This window comes from Andrena cerasifolii, chromosome 15, assembly GCF_050908995.1.
Source record: "Andrena cerasifolii isolate SP2316 chromosome 15, iyAndCera1_principal, whole genome shotgun sequence".
Taxonomy (NCBI): domain Eukaryota; kingdom Metazoa; phylum Arthropoda; class Insecta; order Hymenoptera; family Andrenidae; genus Andrena; species Andrena cerasifolii.
Genome location: NC_135132.1, coordinates 499,096 through 516,318, shown reverse-complemented (window position 1 = coordinate 516,318; position 17,223 = coordinate 499,096). Strand labels below are relative to the sequence as shown.

The following is a 17,223-nucleotide window of genomic DNA, read 5'->3' as shown; positions in this document are numbered from 1 at the left end:
AATCCAACGCAAGCAACACTATATGCCTCTCGAACCGAGATTAGAAACCGCCGAATAGCCCACATCCGCAGCTCGAAGAGATATAACGGATAAACATAATGTATCTTTTATTCTAATTTATCCAGATATTATCTTTGCCCATCTTTGTTCTCCAGCCGCTTCACCGGGATTCATTCAAGCCATCCTGACGACAAATAGTAATAGGGGAAATGCGGCAACAACGCGATACGACTCTCGATAGGTATCGCCAACTATGTATTTCCTACATTTATCGGCTAGCTTGGACTTCCACCGGTTCTGATGGTACATGGCGCGAATATACCATTAGCGCCGGTGACGGAGAATCGTTGAAGAATAATTCTGTCATTTCTCGAGTCTGTCTCAGTACACGAGTTATAAATTCATTATTATTTCAACGTATGGTGCTTATTAGCGTTCAAACGCACCAGACCCGTCTGCACGGATGTCCACTGGAGGCAACTATACCCCCAAAAGCTTCCTTCTTGCCGATTCCACGACGTAAGTTGGTTGAAACGGTTTGTTTACTACATCACGTATACGTACACGTTTTTCCTAGCTTGTGTGAGCGTACGCACACATTCGAGGCCCGATGAGACGGCAATCTTAAAATATAAATTCTAGTTTTAGGCAGTTTTAGGTGGCTGGCAGCCTAAGGCTGGTGTGGGCTGGTGATTGGCGGGAATGGTGGGCGGGCGCAAGTCGTATTACCTATGTCAATGTGCCGTCACACGTGGGGAATTGCGTAGCAACTCAGGTCATGATTCATGGAGGGTGCAAAAAAATTATCGATACGTGGACCAAAAGTATCGATACGTGTAATTATCGGTGTTTGAAATATCGATAAAGAATATCGATATTTGCCTGTCATATGCAGTTATCGATAAATATCGCGCATCACTACACCAGAGTCTGTTCCTGGACGGCCGTTCGATATGGAGAGTTCGGCGGCAATCCCTGGACGCCAATCGAACGGGAAAGTACAGAGTAACTACTGGACGCCTCATTAGAATAAAGTCAAATACCGTCTGCACAGTGGAATCTTGTAAAGAATTGTATAAATTCAGCGAGACGCAACGTCTGTCTTCTAAAATTTGTAGCCCCGTCTTGTCAACCAGACCATGTATTCCTACCTAATCCGAATAAACCTTGTCTGTCCAGAATTTATCCTTATTCCTATCCTGGAAGGCTACAATAATTATTATCTTCTATTTTTTGTGATTTATTTGATTTCATGTACTTGGCGTAACTTTTTTACTTTTTTTAAGTTTTTTATGGGGATCTCACTTCTTTTTACAAAGATAATTTGTATAGGGAATGACTTCAGATAATTTTTAATATTATATTATTATTATCTTCTATAAAATGTGTACAACAGTTTACAATCTTCTTTCTGTTAAACTATTTTTTAGAATTCTCCAAAGAACCAATCTAAATAAATTGTATTGTATTCAAGAGCTAATCCATACTCTAATATAGAGAAATACATATTTTTAGCAGTAAATATGGTGTACCTTGGATTCTAAGTTTATTAAATATTTTCTAATTATTCCTACCTTTAATATTAAATAAATATGTAAATTATGTTATACGTATTCAGTCGATTGGCGGAAATGGTTTAAATTTGACTTTTCAGATATGAAGCAAACATACAAGAAGAAAACAGAGCATCAAAGCTGAATAAAATCGTTTAATAAAATAGTTTAATTAATAAATATTATGTCCCAATTTTTTTTTCTCCTATAAATTATACATTTTTCCACATTCATAATAAAATTCGATTTTGTTTATACATATTTCTTAAAACTCTAAAATAATAAAAGTGTCTAGCCGGGTAAGCATAGGGAAAACAGCCCCAGCACCAATTTTAGTATTTATGTGTTCGAAATAATGCTCCTTGCCTAAAGAAACACTGAGAGAAATTTCAGATCTCTACCCCCTTTCGTTAGGGTGATATGGAGATGACAACCATAAAGTTTACAATTTTTTTCTCAGCAACTATTGAAGATATTTGAATGCTCCAAAATGCACGTAATAGGTAATTCTTATCTCTGCCACATATATTTTTTCGAAATTGCAGATCAATTGTTAAGGGTGCAAATAAAGGAATTCATTTTAGGGGGTTGTTTTTGCGAACAACCTCTTGAGTGACACCTACGAAAAAAATCAGGAGTAAAGCCTCACTACTTAGTTATTATCTATATAAGGTGCAGAGGGGTCGAATTGGTGGAACATATTAAAAATAAATAAAACGTATATAAAACCTCTTGGCAGATTGTAATAAATGGGCCGGCCGCATGATCAATAGGGAGGGCAAAGAATCTTGCATGTTTTCGATTCTTTTTAGGAAAGCTTAGGAAAATGTATATTCATAAATGTCATTACGTTGTAAAAATTACATATTTAACGAGTTTCGGCAATTATTATTCAAGTGCTTTGCGACGAATGCCTTTCCTTGAAAATGGATCATCGGAAATAAACAATTCGGACATTTTTAAATAATACGTTGAATATTTTAGAAGAAGAACGCGTTTAAAGTTTCGTGTGTAGTTTACACCTTAATAAAAAGGTAATTTTTTAACTTACACGTTATCGACTTCTGGTTCTAATCTTCGTCGCTGTCTTCGTCAATAAAAGCAGTTACGTTGGAGACATCGAATAATTCAGTTAATATTTTCGCTGACTTAATAATTTTGGATTTGTAACGCCCATGTGCTAAATTAGAAATTATAGCAGCAACATGGGAACAGCATCCCACAGTCCTATTGCCATTCGCACAATCACAAGTATAGCATTGTATACCGGTACAGGTATTCGAATTTGGTTCGTACTGAATATAGCGTTGATATGATTTACTGTTTATGTGTCTTGAACGGACTCCCGTTTTTATAATATTACCTACTATTTTCTTTATAATAATCGACGTTCAAAACATCCTCAGCATTCATCAGCTCGGCGAGATAGCATACCACTTGTGACAATTGGTATGTACCAGTAAATATTAGCTTCAGTTCATTTTCCGAGATTTCTGGAAAATCTATGAGGGAAGTAGCAGACATTGTCGTAAAGGGTTTTTTTACGTCGATTTAAATGTTCAGTTTCTACTAATTCCTAAAGTGTGTTTCGTTGGGATTGCCCTTATTTCATATGGTCAATTATCGCGTCAGCAAGTTCTGGGTCAGAATTTAATTTCTTCCAAAACATGTTATTTAGGAACCCAGTTATTTGGCATAATGATTTGAGACCTGATAGCATTTTGTTGTCCATACTGTGGTGCAATAAACAATATTTTTGTCCTATAGCACAGTGTACTGCTTCTACCGCCCAAAGTACTTTGGTTACAAATCGGGAATCATTCGCTTCCTCCGAGGTTAACTGTGCTCGCTTCCCTTTACATGCCGGCATTAAAACATTATATCCTTGATCCTGCATGTTCTGCACAGCATCCCGGAAACCACGGTTGACAGTACAAAAATCACCTGGCTGTAAAATTGATTTTATTCCAGTCGGATCTTCTAACAGAATTTTCATTGTAGTGGCATCGTTCATTGTACCATTAAATGGACCTGCTATATCAACAACGTAGCCATTTGTTCTGTTCATATTCTAGGCCGAGTATCTGCTGAATTATTTTGTTAGAGCTACCGCTTCTAAACTTAAATAAAAATAAAACTGGAGCTTGTATTACTGTTTGTGACTCGCTGTTTTGCATACTGGAGAACATTTGCCGCAGTTTTATAATGTTTTCCCAGTTAAGATCAGTGAAAGTATTTAATTGTTCTTCGGATAATGAAATATCGCCAATGTTGTCATGCAATGATAAATCCACTTTGCTCGACAATTGGTTCAATAATAAAGATACGTCTGACACTTCTATTGAACAGGGAATATACGAGATGAACATCATAGTGCTTTGAGATGAGCATCTTGTTGCTATGCGACGAGACGTTCTTGTGTTTTGTTGATTGTTGGAGATTCTCTAGCGTCATTAGTCGTGCAACGAAAAGTGGTAGTGTTACGCACTATTTATTGGTGTTGAAATAAAATTAATTTAGTATGCTTAGTGGTCAATTGAAATATTGTTAATGGGAAACTAATAAAATTAATGAATAGCGTAGCAACTACTGTGGATTTGATTAAAGTATTACGAATGTCTTTCACAATAGATTGAAAATAATCAAGGGAGATGTGTTATCAGCGTACTTTCTTCACTAATGTGACTTGCTCTACATTGCAAGCAATCGACTATAATTTTCTTAATTCTTAATGCTATATCTTTCGACAAATTTTGTCGATTTACCTTATTTGACAAATTTCCAGAAACTTATGCAATAGAAGATGCTTCTCTGTCTATCTAATCTTCTCCGCACAACCTCCAAGCCTGTGCGTCCCCTCCATTTTTATCCACGCCTGTGCGTCCCCTTCATTTCTATAAGTTTTACATAAAAACCCTAAATTAAAAATAGTTTGCTGGTATAAAAACAATTATATTATTTTGTACATGCTTGGTACAAATTTCTAGAAACTTGTGCGAAAAAAGTTGCTTCTCTGTCGAACCTTCTCCCGACAACTTCCAAGTTTGTAACTCTAAGTAAAAAGTCTATTAATACATTTTGGCGACTTACCTTGTTAATTGAGACAACAATTCAGTGTCCTATGTAGAGTAAAAACTCGTGACATTTCAGAAAATTTTGACAACTTTCCTTATTTGACAAATTTCCTTATTCGACACTTGGTATGTTATAATGACACTTGGTAGGTTATAATTCAATAGTATACATAGGTATATGTACAATGACGGACGACGATCCCTGCCGAATGATCCCGAGAGTCGACGAACGGAACATGTGTTCGTAGCTTCTTTTGGCTAAACATGTGCGTGTAACGCGTATACGTATTATGTTGACGAAAGTCGGTTTCGACAAAAGTCGACAAAAATTTGGCTTGAAGGAGAAGAATCGGAAAAAAATCTTACCGTTTCTGACAGATCCATGAGACGATATTAGGATATCTCTGTCATGCGTGGACTGATTTTATTGAATTTGGTCTTATTCGGAAGCTTATATACGGTTTACATAAGAAAAATGCCTTTAAATTTAGAAAATATTGCAGGCGTGATGAGATATTAATGAAATAAGTTTCAGGTTAGGTTGGAAAAGCCAGGCAACGAGTAAAGATACACGGCAGCGACAGTCGACATATATATACAGGGTGTCGAACATGTACTTGGCGTCGAGACGCTACCGCGTCTCTAGATACGGACATAGTTGCAACGAGGCAATATTCACCGTGGCCTAATTTTTCCAATTTGGTCCCCTCGTGGTGGTTGATTGCTCGCGACAAAACGAGTCGATGAAGAGTAGCACCGTGGACGTGCGCATAGAATTCGATTGTAAAGAGAAAGTGCCTGCAAATACTACAGCATACTGTCCTATTCTGCACGATCGGGTGGTTGAATATAAACCGGTGTCAAACGTGGTGCGCAAAATCAATTAAATTGCCACGATACTTGCCCGCCCTCTCCTGTGTCAAATTCATATAAAATTTCATCGTGAAAATTAAGATGCTTTTGCACTTCACTAATATTGGTAAAGGCAAACATATCGCCAAGAACGACAGCAAACAAAAGTCAAGCGTTGGGTCTAACGGTACAGATAACTTCCTTTTTTTGCGAGATTCTCCGCGGACGTACTCGTACTCGCCGTTTCATTTTCCGCCGCAAACTGATTACCAGTAAATTTTCTTTCCAACGAACGCGATGGTCGCTCATTCTCAGCACGACGATCGTGACCTATTTTTCTATCGAGAGGCATTTCGTTATGCTCGCTTTGAAAAGTTAAACGAAGACTGACACCAAACGCATTGGTTAGACAAGTGCATTTGCACACATATCGGTTCTGTGTCTCTTTCGTGATCGCATGCCAGTGGTAGAAAAAATGGGGGGATAGAGGATATTTACTTCCTGCCACTTGCTCATTGGCGCGGGGCTTGTGCGTGCGTGCGTAAATAGCAACATGCTGAGCCGCCCAGCCACCGTAGTAGCAATGCTACTTGCGCTCCGACCTTGGATCGTTTAACTGCCTATAAAATCTGAACCGTTAGGAATTTCAATCCAAAATTTTAACTGGACATTTTTTAGGTGTTGTTGAATGAGAATATGCCAAAAAATCGATTTTTTTACCGGTAGATGCTCGTAATGGTGTTTAGCGTTATTTGGGAATGCATTAGTTCCCAACGCCACCACCCTCACTCTCACCGCAGCACTGTGAGCACCTCATGCGCGGATCGACGATCGATCCACCAATCAGCGACGATCGGTCCGCCAATCAGCGCGCCTCATCGATGCTCCGGAGGAATCGATACGACACGCGGACGGAAACTCGCGTCCATCTCACGAATCAATCTCGTTTTCACAGCACACAGAATAGCATGTGTTCTATTTAGTCGTTTGTGTCTCAGATAAAAACTCATGTACTCACGTGCATCTAGTGTTACAGAATCTCATTGTTCACTCTCAGGTGCAGTCTATGTGTTGCTCACTCTCAGAGTTCATTGTAAAGTGAATAAGCCCGCGTATTACTATGACCATATGGTTGCCGCGTAGTACACCACACGTGGAGATCAATCTCCAATCGGTTAGAGGCAAGAGTTAAGAGAATTCTGCCTCAACGTCGACTCAATCCTCTGTACTCAACTCTGTTTTAATAAACTCACGAAGGTTCATCTCACGGCACTCGCAGTAATTTTCACGGGACCCTGACCTCAACCTCAAACCACGTTCCCGCTCAACCGATATCAAAATCTCAAACAAGCGTATCGTTTAGTGCCCATCTTGTCGAAAATCACATACAGTCGCGTTAGTATTTAAGTTGATGTCAATTTTAATACATAAAAAGGAAATAATTCTATTACTGATAAGTTTAAAGTTTTTTTTTACTATAAACATATTTCCTATTGGCGAGTGACCGATCTTTGCGATGCGGCGCGTATGGACGCGTTTCCTTAGGGACAACTTCGGGTGTCTCCGGTTCTGTGCGTCTGTTCGTGTGGGCTGTCGGGGCCCTTCGGCTTATGCCTGCGCGGCGCACGCGCGCGTCTTGTGACTTCACTTGTTGCGTTACCATCTAGGCGTGAATGTCATGTACTATTGTCCGTCTCTGCATAGTTTGTATTGATAAGTGTATTCCAATACTATTATAATTATAACGCATTATCAATATTTCCTACTTCTTAACAAACACGATAACATAAATGATTTAATTTTGTATCACTATAATAATATAAACAAAAGACATGTTGTAATTTACTTGGGTCGGAAATTAAGTTGTCACTTACAAGTATGCACATTTTATCTAATTTAAATACATAACTAGTATCAGGTTTTGTAGCCTTTGGCTTTTATGACCTTTGCGGTATAAGACGGTTTAATTCTTCCCACAAATGTTCTACAGGGTTTAAGTCTAAGTTAAGTTAATAAAGGATTGTTTTGGTTCTGTAAAAATTGTTTTGCGACTTTAGATGTATGCTATGGGTCGTTGTCTTGTTGAAATATACATTCCTTATTTAGTCCCAATAATTTGGATGGTGGGTAATAACTTTTACCGCAATATTTCGACATACCTTACACCAGTTTGTATGCCCTCGATAACAGTTCAATTTCCCACTGGTTCATTATTAAAACAGCCTTAAACCATTATGGAGCCACCGCCGTGTTTAACGTTAGGAGTCACTAAGTTTGGTTTGAAGACTTGGCCCTCTTTTCTCCACACATACTTTCGCTTTCTATTTGATTTTAACTCAAACTTGGATTCGTCGTTCCAAATTATTGTTTACTAAAATGAAATTGGCTTTTTATAATGTAGTCTTGCGAACTGTCGACGTTTCGCCGCATTCAACTTTGAAATGAATGGCTTTTTCCGGGAAATGCACCCATTTAATTCTGCTTCGTAAAGACTTTGTGTAATACCCATTGGTAATTGCAGAGTCTCTTTTATTCCCTTTGCAGAGATGAAGGGGTTTTTCTTCGCCTCCTTAACTATTTGCCGATCTTGCCGGCAGATGTCATCCTTTTCCTTTCAGTCCTGATCGAATTCTCTGCTTTTCCTGTTCTGTTTAATTTAATACATATTTTGCGCACACCTTCCTTGGATATTCCAAACTCCGCGGCAATTTGTTGCAATGATTTACCCTGCTTTCTTCTTTTATAAATTTCAACTCGCTCCGTAGCAGAGCATTAGTCTAGTCTTTGGCATACTGAAGTAAATGTACAATTTGTAATACAAATATATATATAATGACAACACACTCCTATGTTTGAAGTAAAGAAGAAATTGCGTTTTTCTGCAAAGACAAAAATTTTATTTACAAACCACGTGTATGTACAACATTCATAATTCCTGACACAATTTTGTACACTAGTTTACAAGACTAAGTATCTGTGAAGAAACGAGTTTCTCACCTGTAAAGACAAAAAAAAAAGACAACATTTAAAGCCTTTAATTCAGGGGCTATAAACTCTTTACAGGCAGTTATTTTACAGTTCTCTGCCTTGATCGTTTTAACTACCTCTAACTTCTTATTCTCTCCCGTCTCATAAAGACAGTCATGACACCTATTGAATTCCGTCGGTAACGCGGTAAATTCAAAATATGTCACTAAGAAAACGACACACTACTATATGAGTGTGGTTCTTTACTTTACATATATTTAAAAGACATTTTAGTGATATCTAAATATTCCAGAAATCTTTGCAGTTTAATCACAAAAGCAATTTTCTACGTGAAAAACAAATTTTCTTAGTATCAACTTACTTTCCGACCCACAAAAATTGATCAACTATTCTTTAAACTTAAATATACGGCAGCTTAATAGATCTTTTCACCTCAGCACTTTATGGTCAACTGACGAAATGCTAAGGACAAATGAAAACCGCAACAGTCGATCACAACGACCGAATACATATGTACATGATGTAAATAAACGAAGCTGAGGGTTTGTAGAAACTCTAGCGTCAAACTTAAATACCGCCGTCACTGTACCATCTAAATAGGCTCAGTAACTATTATTCTAGAGACTATTTGACTGCGTCCGGCCGTGCGTTTATTCAGTTTGAAGTTTGAATGGAGTGAAATAAAATTCCTTGTATGATATAAAGTAGGGTAGAGTCCTGCAGTACCGACCACTCTAGGTTTTTGTACTATAACCAGAGACAGGGTATAAGATAGACCCTACAGGATCACCATCGACGAAGCATAGAATCACAAACGAGGTATAGAATAGACCTTTCACCCAGAGCTCTTTCGTGTGCCTCGGTTTTTGGGGTTGATGAGCTCCATTACCATTTTGCGTGTCACATCCAACATTAACGGCTAAGCATGAAATAAGAGTGCAACACTACAAGCGGTAGGAATGAAAGTTATAATAACGGTGAGAATTTAGATACAGGGTGTCCTGATGCAATTGCTAAATTAATACAGAATATTCAAGATGTCAAATACTTGAACGAAGTTCATATCGACATAAACATTTCTCCATTTGTTTATCAATCAGTAACTCTACAGACCAATGCAACGGAGAAGCATTGTACAACTTCACTTACAACGTACATAGGAGTATTTGTATTAAAAAACTGGACAAAAGTCCAAATCAGTAAGTTAGTCAAAAACTTCACCAAATCCATTTTTTTTTAAAGCTTGATAACCGGTCCGTCAAACGGCAGCCATAAAAATTTCTCCCTCTTTTGTGCCCGCCTGGAGAGTCAGTCAGACACTAGTCATTGTCTGAATTGCAAGTCTTTGTTCTCGGCGCTTTCGTTCGTGATATTTGTTATTCTTGCTATCGTGTTTTGTGCGGTTTAGATAAGCAAAAAAAAAAAAAAACATTTTGAATATGAAATATGAAGGGATGTACTTTATTTTAAAACATCATTTTATCAATTTGCTGCATATGCAAATGTATTTTACAAATGTTTAAACAAGGTCTAAATAGATTTTTGATTTATCTAATTTTAGCAGATAAGAATGTTTTTGTCTATGTATCGGGCCTTGCCGGGTAATTTCTTTTTTTAGTGACGTAAACCTTAGACCAATCTCAGTTAAATATCATGTTAAAACTGTCCGCCCTCTTCCGCTATCTTGTTTGTTATTACTTCAAACGTAGTGAGCCAAAATGTTGAAATTTTTCAGTTTAGTAATTTTTGATAATTTTCTTGTATACTCTACGAAAACGGTTAAGCAATTTACCAGAAGAGAATGGGGCAAATACAGTAATATTACAGTAATAAAACTAAATTATTCAAACTGGATAATATTACGTTGCAATATTGCAGTAATATAGCAGTAATATTTCTGTGTCAACCGAGGAATAAAATATATTTTTGTTGTGTGCTAGCGTTCGAAAAGCCCGCGCGTACATTGTAAATAGCCGGGCCGAGAGGGCAGTAAGAGCATAGGCGGATGTGCGAGAGATGTGTGAGCTTCCGCCTTCGAGAGCCTTCGACGAGTCTCAGAGAGTCGACATCGCGGTATAGAACATAACAATTTTATTAAAGTTTTCTTGGCAGCATAATTTTTTAATAAACTTTTTAATAAATGTTTTATGTACATCGCAAAAAGCACCAAATATTTTTCTCCTGTTTTATTATACAAATACTCCTATTTACGATGTGACGAATCTTTGCTATCTTATAATTCCATAATAAATTATTTGGGGACATGGATTTATATTGTTACGCTATCGCTTGAACGTGGCTGAGAATTTGCATGTAATCGATATGTACGCAGGAGCGAGATTTGAAACGGAGGACGAGGAAGAGTTTATTGTCAGGACTCATAAATACGTAGAGCGCGTTGTGTTTCTCGAGGGTTTTTCCGTGCTAGTTTTTGAACGTGACCTTACAATGCTGGTAGCTGATGCTTGAACTCAGAAGGTGTGCGAGATCCTGGGATTGCATTCAATAGCTTTCAAAACTACAGTTAGGCCAGGCGAGGATTATAAATAGTTTAAGTTTTCCTTCCATATCTGCGTGCCAAATTTCGTCGAGCGGGCAGCGGCTCGTCTCGTAAAACCACTTAAAATTCTGTCTTCGCTTTCGATAATTGTCGGTGTCCTGTAAGGGTAAAAACTCTGGTCGAGAAAGGCCGAGTCATAAAGTCATAAACTTTGTTCGGGCGACATCTTCTTGACCCTGAGGGTTGCGCTTACCTACCTTTTAGGCATGAATGTAATATATGTAGCCTATGTAAACTATGTACTCGGAAAGCGTGCCTTGACCACCAGCCCAGAGTGGAGGGAAGCGCGAAGGAAGGGGCAAGGACGGAGAGACGGCTAGCGGACAACCCACTGATGAAGCTTGAGGGATGTCATCGTTCTGATTGGAGAACAAGGATCTATGGGAGGACCAGGAGGATCTCGGCGTCGACTTCGTCGACGAGCTCGGAACCGTTTCCTTAACGTTACAATCAGTCTGTCACTAACCAGCTTATTGACCAGTACAAAATACATGATCGAGTCTAACCCAAAAATTTCTGTGCAGCTTGTTTTATTTTGAAACACCCGCATTCCAACGAGCAGAGCGGTTCAGCGCTCCAAGGGGACCAACCCGCGTTCGCGTTTCAGTTTCACCGCAGAAATACGTAACAATATGAACTTTTCTCAACTTTTTGATTTCCTAAATACACTGTATAAAATTGGGCACCAACCTACCGGATTACCCTGTCTTTGAATTTACAGCGGTGAGCACGCCGCTTGCAATTGAGGTTAGGACCGACGGTGAAAAAGTGCATACGAAACAGTATTTGAGAAAATATCAAGTCACTTTATTAAAACACTCCTTGAGTCTCAATGAGCACCAGAAAATTCACACTAACAAAAGCTCTTTGATAGTGATTATTAAAGATTAACTTTGATAGTTACAGTGAAAACGTGAACGCGAGCGTAACAGTTCACGAGCAAAACCAGAGTGAAGTAAGATGGCAGAATTTCCGTTCGCGCGTCGCATCGATTCCTCTGGAGCATCGATAAGGCGCGCTGATTGGTTGATCGATCGTCTCTGATTGGCGGATCGCTTATCGATTCGCGTCGCTGAGTGGTGGATCAGTCACGAGTTCGTGAGGTGCTGCTTCGAGAGTGAGTGTGGCGGCATTGAGAATTAATGCATTCCCAAACACCCTGTATACACAGAGACATACTTTTATTTATCATTTTGAATATTTCTAATAACGACTAATTAAAAATTAGTAATATAATAAATTAATCTTCTGGTGTATCTCCTTTGCGTTTAAATTCTGAAGTTTTCGATTATTTTAAGGTCTCACTGTTATATATTGCATGATAATGTCAACTACAACGTACAAAATAAAAAGAATTTACATGTAAAATAATATTGGTATCGTTGAAAACTTCGAAAGAAAATGATATCGAAAGAAAGTTTCCTTGTAATGTACTCGCTCTTGAAAATTATTTATGAAACCTTTTTACTAATGTAACAATTGAAGGAGATATTATGTGGTCCACATAGGGTGGATCATTGTATACATAGGTACATATGTATGTAACATTACTGATGTGCTCCACTATTTGTAATATGAGATATATGTAAAACAATTATTGGCTGTGGCTGTAGGGGGTGAATCAACACCTCTGGATCGGTGCACATTTGTAAAAAATGTGTCCGCGATATAGTTTATAACATCGAAAATTAATGTTAATTTTCTTTTACATCAACGTATTCTTTCGTTGAGAAGGGAAAAAGTTTGAAAGAAGCAAACGGACCGTTTGATCAGGAAAAATTGTTAAAGATTTCGCAATGATTTGATTGTGCAGAGTAACACGTAGAGGCATGGGCCGCATGGGCCCTACCAGTACCCTGCCGCTTGGTAGAATCCAGAGATGGGCAAAGATAATATCTAGATAATATCGAGATAAACGGTACTTTACGTTTATCCGTTATTCGAAAATCGAATAAGATGATTTATCTTTATTCAAAGCGCCGAAGATGAAGCTGGTTATTCGACAGGAATTTAAATTATTTTCTGTCCATTTAATCGGGAGAATGCCAGGAATCAATTGTTGTCACTTTCATATTGATACGATGAAAAATAAACAAATTCAGATTCTGTAGAATCGTTGACATTTGGCCGAACAACGGTGACCGCGCGCATGTTTGGCCGCAAAAGCTGTCGCCGGTTGTTCGAGCTTCTAGTATAAAGATACAATGAAAGTTGAACCGTTAATCAAAACCCAAGGTGAAAGGCCTTTGAATAAACAAAGTATCTTTTGCCGTCAGAGAATATTTTGAATAAAGATAGAGGCTTTGAATAAAGATAAATCATCTTATTCGATCTTCGAATAACGGAAAAAGATGAAGTCTCTTTATTTGAAAAATTATTTCTATCACTTTTTATTTAGATAATGCCCATCTCTGGTAGTATCTACCTAAATAGTGAGGCCTGGCACAGTGCGTATATCTATACCGTATGCGCGGCAACAATGATCTGGGTAGATGGTGAGCGGATAAGTCGTTGGGGAAAACCCAACTGATGTAAACAATATTTTGGGACCATTTTCGCCTCCGACCTTTTGTCTGTCTTCTAGCATCTAGACATCGAGAAATGGTTTGGAATGGCTCGGAAAAAAAATATTTCAGACAAAGGTTGCTTGTTTTTTTTAATGTAGATTACGGAAATAATTGGTTTTACCCCCACTTTAGACACTGAGGGATAAGTGCGAATCAGTGTCAATACAGGTTTAAAAGCCCCTGGGATGCATAAAACTCGAAACCAGAGCGATTAAAACTGACCGTGTGCGGAATTCTCGATATATTAAATTAACACGTTGCGTGCGGCACCAAAAATAGTTGACCGTCCCAGATGGCGGAAATAGATTTTTGTATAAAGTGATAAAATTATTTTTCTTTCGCACGGATAACACGCTAAAAATTGATCGCTGTGGTCAATTCCGCACATGCAATTATTATATTTATTTACCATTTCTGGATTTTGTACATCTCTACCAGATCTCGTTTTTAGTTTCTCGAGGTTTGGTGTGTATTCCGACAAATTCATTATTACATCCCGCTTATCATGCCATTTCAGCACGCATATACCATCAGGAGTGTAGCGTGCTTCTACTTCACCTTTTTGCAGTTTTGTTTTGTGTAACAGCGAGGGGATTACCTTTCCTATTCGCCCTGAAAGTGCCGGTTGCATAAGTTTTGTCATATAACAATTCCCTAACTAATGCTACACTCGAATAAAAATTGTCAAAACCGAATGCCCCTTTCTCAAAAAATTTGTTAGTAGCATTCTTACAACTTTTTCGGTATGCCCAACACCTCCAACATTAGGAGCTCGTGAGCCACAATAAGTTATATTACGAAGGACAATTCCGTTGCGCTCAGGCAGCATATAAAACTATTCCATACTTATGCGATTTACTTTTAATATACTGACGAAAGTATAATTGGCCCCGTCATAATAGCACGGATTCATCTAAACATAATTTTATTTCCGGATAATATATTTTCCGCATTGTATTGCTGAAATGATCGAGAAGTGGTCGAATTTTGTACAAGGGATCAGACGGTTTGGGTTGTCTCCTTTGCGGATTTCGAGAAAAGTGTAAAGTTGCTAGTATATTTTGAAATCTGTCTCTTGACATTGCGTTAGCAAAGGCGGGGAGTTGATATAAATCGTGTTTTTCTTCAAAAATGGGCAAACAGGTAACATGAATATTACCCGCTAAAAATATTAGCCCTAGAAAAACCTCAAGCTTCTCCCTTTTTACCTCTTTAAAGTTTTTTAATCGCGATTTGAGGCAAGTTGCGGACCGTGATAATTTACGCCCTTGAAAATTCGTTTCGCGTAAAACTGTATCAAATAACTGGTCATTGGCCAGTAAAAAAAATATATATCTATTGGTTCTTTGGACGCCATTGAAGTTATAAGTCTGGGATTTTCCGTAAACAGTATGCTTGAGGAAATGGGCCGAATGGAGCTCCATGTATCTGGTTACAGTAAACCGCGAGGTAGGTTCAGACAAAGTTGACTCTTCGTCGCTTTCTTCACTTTCCTCCTCTGATGAATCCGTCGTGGAAAAGCCGCAATCCAACTCAAAATCTTCCTCACTCCCACTGTCCAACAAATAGTCTTCAACCGCTTCCTCCGGTTCAACATTCGTAGAATTCCTTGTACATCTTCTGAACCCAGATGTCGACGGATGAGGGGCTTTTGGGGATGAAGGAGTATCGATGCATTCATTCGATTTCCTTTTCGACATGACTGTAAAACAAAATATTATAAAAATATGTTCATAAAAATAGATGACTGAAAAATAATTTTAAATAACAATTACCTTCGGTAAGGGCGAATACTTTTCGCTTTTTCTTCAAAGATTTGTCTTTTCCAGACAAAGTATTGTGGCTGAAAAATAATAAAATATGATTTTTTTAGAATATTTTAGACAACCAGTTCATCATTTCTTAATAGTAATGAAAATGGACGAAACAATAGATGAAGAAAGTGTACGAAATATAAAAGGAATAAATGATTTAGAACGAATAAGAGATTACGTTGAACATCCCGCGCAAGTAGTCGTAAAATCGTTCAATACACACGGAACACTCGAAAATTCCGTCATTTTAAACTTTTTTTCACAATGTTTACTCCTCAAAACTGTATATTCCAAAATATTTAATATAGAAATTAAATAAAAATATTGATAGGAAGTAGAATACGACAAAAAAAAAATACAACTTACCTTGTTAAATACAAAAAACAGCTGCAGAATGGTGAAAAACGCTGCAAATTTGTAACGACTGCACACACTCATGAACACGTTCGTACTGAATGCGTATGCAATGGAAAATTCGATACCTGAAAAATTCTTCTTCCCTTTCCACATTTATTGACATGACGTTACCGTACATGTTATCCGCACACAACATGTTATTGTATTAAAACTTACGCGAGTTGCCCTGCATAATTAGGTAAAACATAATCGAAATACGGATCCATAAACTTTGATCTTAAACCATAATTCGAACGTACTACACCATTGGAAAAGGAGTGCAGAAATGGACTACTTTTCGGATAATAATCCTTAAAACAGACTGATTTATATCGTGTTTGCACTCATGTTCATTGGGAGGACCTCACCAACCAATTCAAATTATTTTCATTCAGGTAAGATGAGAAATGTGGAAAGTGAAATTTGAAACGCGCACTGCTTTCGTTTCAAGTATATACATATCGGGCCCCCAGCACTGAAAATGTTGAAGGACAGATAGCGTTTAGAATAGTGCAGACCGACAGTTTGAGTGCCATGTGACATCAAGGAAGGGACTGCGGGAGTCGGGATCCCCGACATGTATACCTAAGAAAATGTATAGCCTGGCTGCGATGGTCAGGCTAGTTCGAGTTGATGTCGGTCTTTAACCGTCCTATTGAAACGATGACAAACCGACATAGCGCGAACCACTGTAGTGGTGCATCCCTATCACTTACATCACTGTAACTTGCTGTCGCCCTTGCCGTTGAACATGTCAAATAGTTAAAAGAGGCAAGACAGGTAGTTGAAAAACAAAGTCGTGTCAAGTTCGATATATGTATGTACTCTTCGAATGCTTCAGGTCCTTCCCAAAAATTAGGCTGGTTGGAATAAATAGAACAGAGTAGAAATATTCATTCTATTCTTCTACGTGAAAAATTAAATTATGTGTTTAATTTCTATATCACTTTTTAATAAATAAATCAATATGTTTGAATTTGTATTAAGTGTCGTTCATGTGGTTTATTATACACATCTTGCATGGCATGTTTATACTTTCAAAAGTAAAAAAGCACCCTTTCACGTTCGCATTTGCTATTTATTGCTTTACTTTATTATTTTCACATTGAATGGCCAGCTATCCGAAGTGTACTGAGCATTAGGGTGTATTGAAAAAACCAAAAGTGGTTGTTACGATTGAGCCTAGTGCGGAAAAGTTGTGGGTCAACATTACTAAAACATTTGTAAGAGTTGAACTTAATCAGTTAATATCTTCTGTTCTGTCCAGAGGCTCAGAATATCAAAACTTTACCGAAATAATTGAGAAATACCAAACTTTCTAGAAGCAACTTATTTCAAAAAGATATTTGTGTCAAAACGATTCATAAGTACAAACTGCCGCAAAATATGCATCTCATTTCGTGCTGGCCTTCAAGAATG

General features: G+C 37.9%; 2 protein-coding genes and 1 long non-coding RNA gene across 3 annotated transcripts in view; 2 read left to right on the top strand and 1 right to left on the bottom strand.

The window, feature by feature from the left end:
• The window catches only part of LOC143377255 (uncharacterized), a 59,728-nt gene extending 58,325 nt beyond the window's left edge, over nucleotides 1-1,403 (top strand). Inside the window, exon 2 of the long non-coding RNA XR_013087268.1 lies at nucleotides 1,207-1,403. This is a non-coding gene — a long non-coding RNA (uncharacterized LOC143377255). The remainder of the gene's footprint in view (nucleotides 1-1,206) is intronic.
• LOC143377223 (mitochondrial inner membrane protease ATP23 homolog) overlaps nucleotides 1-17,223 on the top strand; it is a 200,707-nt gene that overhangs the window by 68,755 nt on the left and 114,729 nt on the right. The window lies entirely within an intron of this gene.
• LOC143377044 (uncharacterized) lies at nucleotides 12,084-15,447 on the bottom strand. The gene is made up of 3 exons (XM_076827958.1): nucleotides 15,370-15,447; nucleotides 15,056-15,296; nucleotides 12,084-12,186 (listed from the first exon to the last, which is right to left on the bottom strand). The coding sequence occupies exons 2-3, from the start codon at nucleotides 15,292-15,294 to the stop codon at nucleotides 12,084-12,086; spliced, it is 342 nt and encodes a 113-aa protein (XP_076684073.1). The 5' UTR covers nucleotides 15,295-15,296; nucleotides 15,370-15,447.